The 6,322-nt window shown below is 39.5% G+C and overlaps 1 protein-coding gene across 1 annotated transcript; it reads left to right on the top strand.

The window, feature by feature from the left end:
- Positions 1-2,191: 2,191 nt before the first annotated feature.
- LOC138861182 (translocon-associated protein subunit alpha-like) lies at positions 2,192-5,591 on the top strand. The gene is made up of 4 exons (XM_070120069.1): positions 2,192-3,753; positions 4,054-4,313; positions 4,609-4,867; positions 5,014-5,591. Exons 1-4 carry the CDS (start codon positions 3,510-3,512, stop codon positions 5,073-5,075), a joined length of 825 nt encoding a protein of 274 aa, XP_069976170.1. The 5' UTR covers positions 2,192-3,509; the 3' UTR covers positions 5,076-5,591.
- The last annotated feature ends 731 nt before the right edge of the window (positions 5,592-6,322 follow it).

Raw genomic sequence — 6,322 nt, 5'->3', positions numbered from 1 at the left:
AGATTCTTCAGTCAATCTAATTTGTGGATTGTGGGTGTTTCTACCATATATGGAGAGAGCACAGGATTGCTGTTATTCCTGTTTAGTTTTTAATTTGATTATATATTGGAGACCTGCCTTAAGAATTGAGTTATCTTGTATTTCAAATTATCATGAAATCTTATCACATCGTTTTAATTTCATTCCTTATCATATTTTCCGTTTAAAAAAAAATTAAACATTGTTGGAACCGACTATTTTTATCAATAATGGGCAGACGGAAATATCCTTTGTTTGCATTATACCAGAGGTGTATATTATGTGGCTCTGAATTATCCTAAGCAGCTGCTCTCTCTCTCTCTCTCCTCCATCTTGTATCACCTTGATCTGCTATGTAGATGATAAACTTTTGATATGTTATTTGGAAAATAGAATAACTCATGACAATATTTCACGCCCAATTATATTTTCTAAATATTTGAAAAATTTTCATTTCCATAAATAACAAAATGAATGTGAAAGACGTATTGAACAGGAGATATCGAAAGTAATGAACTTTTATTGAATAGTTTGGAGGAGGAACACCGACAGTGTTGGACACCAGCTGCTGAAACGACAAATAAAGGCGTAAGAATAGGTAGTCAAAGCTGAGGGAACATTCCCTTAGCCTTGGGTAGAGTAAAGCTAGACTCGGCCCTTTGCAGGGTGAGTGAGTAAGCGTGAGCCAGGTAAGGGCTTCGCTGGGAAGTGCCCAATCTGCCAAGGTCTAAAGAGTGTCACCTAATAATTTGACATTAAATTATATGTTAATTGTTTTAAGTTCGCAGCACCTACATCCTATATACCCCACCATTATATTTATGCACTGCTGCACAAAATTAAGTGCATTTCATTTTATATCATTTATTTCAACAACAGTTTCAGAAACAATATAAATTAGGTTGACTGATGATGCACTTTCAATTTGTATCTCAAACTTTAAACTGAAATGATAAATTTACTTACTTTCTATAAGTATATGAATGCGAGAGGCGTTAAGGGGAAGAGTCGTCAGTACGGTTCACAAATTACGATTTTTTCAAACTTTGTGTGTGGATACATGACCATGTGACGCACCCAGGGCGCCGGTTGCCAGATTCGTAACGCGCTCCTTTCCGTGGTTTAAAGGTCTGGGGTATTTAAATGCCCTCGTGCTGCCACACCTGTTTTTGCTTCATGCTTTGTTTTTCTTGTATTTTCAGTTTTTTTTTCGGCTTTTTTGCGAATTTCTTTGGTATGATACTGCTGTATGATAGTTTAGGCTGCGTTCAGCAGTCAGGCAGCTGCAGCAAGGATGGGAGAACAGTGCGATTGATAAAGTTTTCGGGAGTATACGATTTGTTTTCAACCTGTTGAAAACCTAACAATGTCATTTATATATTAGAAATGCATAATAACGATTTATAATGTACTATATGTAAATGACGGAGGGACTAGGAGCCTTGACATCTGAAAGTATACTTTTCAGAGAAAAAAAACCCCCCCTAAAACCCAAAACCTAAAAAACCTAAAAACCTTAAAAACCTAAAGACCTAGACCTAGACCTAGACCTAGACCTAGACCTAGACCTAGACCTAGACCTAGACCTAGACCTAGACCTAGACCTAGACCTAGACCTAGACCTAGACCTAGACCTAGACCTAGACCTAGACATAAAGATGACCTAAAATTACTTGAACAAGGCCTGACCCTCTACCACAGGACTCATATTAAAGGCCAAGGAATTGTCTAAGTAGATATTCACATTTGGTAATCATTGGTATGACCTTTATGATGTAATGACAATGAATGACAAAAACTGCCATTTTCTCAATCAAATTTTCACGCATGATAGTAAGGTTAACTTTGTATGTAATTACGTGATTTTCATAATTCTTGTTGCAAAATGATCGTCCAGTTCGTATCTACTAACTGTAGCAAAGTCATGCATTATTTCCACCAAATACATTTTTTACTGAAAAAAATAATGGAGATTTTCGGGCAAAAAAAAAAAGGCGCTTTTTTGCAAGGTAACTGAAACATTGTCGTTTCAGATAGATTTACATAAATGCTACATTTGGTACTCCTATTTGTTGACTAACTCTGGTCAGAAGGAAACTGCAGTACTATTCACTATAAGGAAACCATCACATAATTTTTTAATTCTATCATCTTGCTCGTTTTTTTTTTTTTTTTTTTTTTTTTTTTTTTTTTTTTTTGCGCAAAAATTTATCTAGCTTTTTTAATCAAATTTCTTGTATACAAGCATCACATACCCATACACTTTGTGTAAAAAAAATTATTGACCTAGCTAAAAACTAAAGTAAGCAGGATCGGATAACGAATTTTGTGACCGTACCGACGACTCTTCTTCTTAAGCATCAAGCTATTGCCAACCAAACCTTGCTTTGTGATTCGTAGGAAGCACCTAAATGAAATAAAAGGAAAACGAGGGAATTGATACTTAATTGATAGTTTTACACCCCATCACCCTCGAAGTTCTGTGACCAAAGCCTTTCCCTAATGTTTGGTAGCTCAAGAGGTGCTATTTGAGAAGATACATTATTCACACCCACAAATATTAGTGAGGTAGAGAAAGAGGGGGGGGGGGGGTTTTCAGTCGATATCCTTGATAGGATGGGACTGTGCTCACTCCTTGCTTTGCCTAGCGAATATAGATATCCCCTTGCTCTCCCCCCATTCCTAACAATGTCCAGGTTGTTTGAATGTGGGTCTCCTTTCTGGGCAAGAAGAGCAAGATCTCTCCAAGCCAGTCTGGTGAGGCAATATCGCTTTTGTTGTTAGCTGTACATATGATGCCACTGCAGCTGTACCTATGTTTATGACTTACTCTCCATGAGATTGCCGTGTCCATCTCTTTCTTTCTGTGTTTGGTAACATCATTCTGAGCCTTATTTTCCATCCTGTCCATCCTAATAAATTGAGTTAGGTCCGTTCAGATCCTTGTTGGGGAGAATTCTCAAACACTAAGCAATTATCCCCTCCCCTCTAATTGTGGAAGTTGGGCAGTATTGATGTATGTTTTTTTTACAAAGGGTTAGGGTGGAGGAATTAGTGTGGGTTGATTGACTGTGCTCAGTACCAATGGGAACTCAGAGAAGAGGAAATAGTCAAGTGTGCATCCACCTAATTTTGTCACTATTATACAGTTAATGTATGCAATTGACAGCTCAGTTTGCATCTAATGTATGCAGCTAAATTTTTGCTGTATGATTTGTTCCGACATTCATTTAGCATAAAGTACACTGCATATGGGATTGATTGTTAGATGAATGCTAAGATGATTTTAATTGGTAATATAGTTGTTGCAGATATAGGGTAAAAGTTTTGGTTTTTAAGATTAATTAAAGCAAGAATGGGACCTACCTTTTATCAGCATAACCAGGTTTATTACAAGTGCTTACATTAGGACGAGATAATTCAAGGTAATACAGTAAATTTTATGCAGGGCTTAACAAAAGATCAACCTATAGGAAAACAATTGCAGGAAAATGAACACATTCTCCATTTCTTTTTCAGGCCGCAGTGTAGCCTATGCACAGGAGGATGAGGTTGATGGAGAAGAGGATGACATCATTGATGATGAAGAGGTTAATGTTGATGATGGGACAGAATCGGAAGTAGAACAAGTTGATGGAACGGAAGAGGAAGAGGAGGAAGAAGAAATGACTGCCAAGGGATCCCCAGATGCTGACACCATCATCTACTTCACCAAGCCTGTGGGCACTGGCTCAGGTCAGTGTGAAAGTATATGGTTTCAATATACCTGAAGGAGGGCTGTGTGGACAGCAATGAGGGCTGTAGCTCCTCTAGGTTTCAAAATTTCTATTGTATATAGTGAGGTATTATAGTATTTTTCTGATCTTCACTTCCCAGTTCTCCTGTCTGTTTCTCCCGATTTTTTTTTCATGTTTTCCTCATCACATGGTTTCTTGTCTTTTCTTCTTTATGATTTTTCTCCTTCCTTCCCATCCTTCCCCATTTTACTTCCCCTTCCAGCTGTCATTAAATAGGCTAATATTCTTGTTTTTACAGACCTGCCAGCTGGTAAGCTTGTAGAGTTCCTGGTGGGCTTCACAAACAATGGGGACAAAGACTTCATCTTGGATGCCATTGATGCCTCCTTCCGTTACCCTATGGACTTCAACTTTTACATCCAGAACTTTACCGCCATCCCCTACAACCGTGCTGTTAAACCACGTCAGGAGGCCACAGTTATGTACTCCTTCTACCCTGCTGAAGCCTTTGCTGGTCGTCCCCTTGGCTTAACTGTCAACCTTGCTTACCATGATGCTGTGAGTTTGATATGGCTTTTCCCATGGATGATATAACCCTTATCGGATTAATGTTGTTTGGATAGCAGATGTTTGAAATTATGATGTAAAGTTTGTGATTGTTGGAAGCAGTAATATATAGTATGGAATATTGTTTTTTGCTACATTGATTAATTACAAGAGAATACATCCTTTTCTCACTTGTTTTATCAGTTGTACTTTCTCAAAAAACTTTTAATGTAGCAAAAAGGCTCTGTAGCCTTTGAAACTATTTTAACTCAATAAGTTTCTTTACTTTTTTTTCTTTACAAATCAGGATGGCAATGTGTTTGTTGATCCAGTGTTCAACCAGACTGTGAACATTGTTGAGGTCGATGAGGGAATGGATGGAGAAACCTTCTTCCTATACATCTTCATGCTTGCCTTTGCTGTACTGCTGCTTGTGGCTGGCCATCACTTTCTCTCCTCATTCGGTCGCAGGCGAGGTGGCAAGAGGCACACCGTTGAAATGGGTACCAAGAAGAGCAACAGTGTTGACTATGACTGGCTACCCAAGGAACTCCTCAGTGAGATCAGTGAGTTTGATGTTTTTTGTGCAGGTGAAAGTTGTGATGAAATACAAAGGCATTCTCCTTGCACGTGGGATGAAATGATATTTTTTATTTTGCATATTTGTATATCCAATGTACATTTACTCATTTGTGTCCAATCTGTGTTGCAGAGAAGAGTCCACGTCAGTCTCCCAGGCAGCGGAAGGCAGCCCGTGAAACTAATTCTAAGTAAACCTATGGAGTTGACCTCAAAGGACACCCAAGTAGCTGTCCTAGAGGAAAATCCTGATGAACAGCAGAGTTACCATCATTCGTGCTGTGAGATGAGTGGAAGAAAGCACCCACTGGAGGTGGAGAGCCCAGGTGATTATCCACTTTGGGTCATGATTAATCTTGACCAGGAATTGTGGCTCCTATTGATGAAATGTTTTTTTTCGTCTGACAATCAAAACTTTGTCTGTGTCTGGCCACCAGAAACACTGAGGAACAACTTTAAGCAAGATGACTTATGTATTACTATACTAATAGCCCCCAGAGTTATCTTCAGGGAAGGTGACTAACAATGGGAAAGGTCCACATTAACACTGTGTTGTTAGATGCCATATCAAAAGATTCCTTTGGGGGCAGAATTTCAGCATTCTTTGGTTGTGGATGTTTGCTGTAAAAGGAAAATCGAATTAATGTCTTTGTTGCTATTTATGTATGAAATAATCAAATGGACCAATAAAGCTTGCTGAATCAGTGTTCATTGTGATTTTTTTTACACCATTATATTCATAGTTTCTCTCCCCTCAATCCCTTCCCCGTTGTTGTCGTGGGGGGGCTTAGGAGACAGACTGAGATCCAATGTGGGAGATCTCCCCCATCTTGGATCTCAGCCCTTGCCTGAACTTATTTTGCGCGGTCTTTTTCTCCTTCTTTCTCTCTTATCTTCGCCAACCCTTCCCCTATCAAACTAAGATGTAAGAGCCGTGTTGAAAGGATGAAAGGCTGACCTCGTGCCAGCCATGAACGGTCTCAGGGAGCCATGGGCACGGTATTCCTTGATAAATAATTTAGACCTTACCACTTACAGGGACTCTGAGGGGGGGACCGTTTACCTTCCCCACATAAAACCAGGCTTTCCATGGCCAGTAATGAAGATTTTGTACCCTTGTTAGGGGCATTGAGGCTTGCCCCTTTATCAAACAGCCTCTCTGAATCTGAATCCTCTAGTTTACCGACCCCTGACTCCCCTTTGACCACGGCTCAGGGGCCGGATTTACTAAACACACTCGTAAACGCTGTCTCTCGTAACAGTTACGAGAACTATCAACGATTTTTCAACTAGCGACTTAACGACCTATTTTCAAACGCCAGACAACGAGAGTGCAGGGGTCTTGTTACCGTCACGACCGAATTTTCTATCGCTAGGTGTCGTAGGGCTTTATTTCCTAAAACGGCTCGATCGACCAATCAGCGTTAGCTCGGAAAAAATCG

The sequence above is a fragment of the Penaeus vannamei genome, unplaced genomic scaffold (genome assembly GCF_042767895.1).
Source record: "Penaeus vannamei isolate JL-2024 unplaced genomic scaffold, ASM4276789v1 unanchor2320, whole genome shotgun sequence".
NCBI classification, from domain to species: Eukaryota; Metazoa; Arthropoda; class Malacostraca; order Decapoda; family Penaeidae; genus Penaeus; species Penaeus vannamei.
This window is presented reverse-complemented; position numbering and strand designations above follow the sequence as displayed.

Coding starts and splice junctions, on each gene's coding strand:
- LOC138861182 (XM_070120069.1), top strand. CDS start 3,510: ATGAACACATTCTCCATTTCTTTTTCAGGCCGCAGTGTAGCCTATGCA. Junction 4,314..4,608: donor ACCTTGCTTACCATGATGCT/GTGAGTTTGATA, acceptor TTTACAAATCAG/GATGGCAATGTGTTTGTTGA. Junction 4,868..5,013: donor GGAACTCCTCAGTGAGATCA/GTGAGTTTGATG, acceptor TCTGTGTTGCAG/AGAAGAGTCCACGTCAGTCT.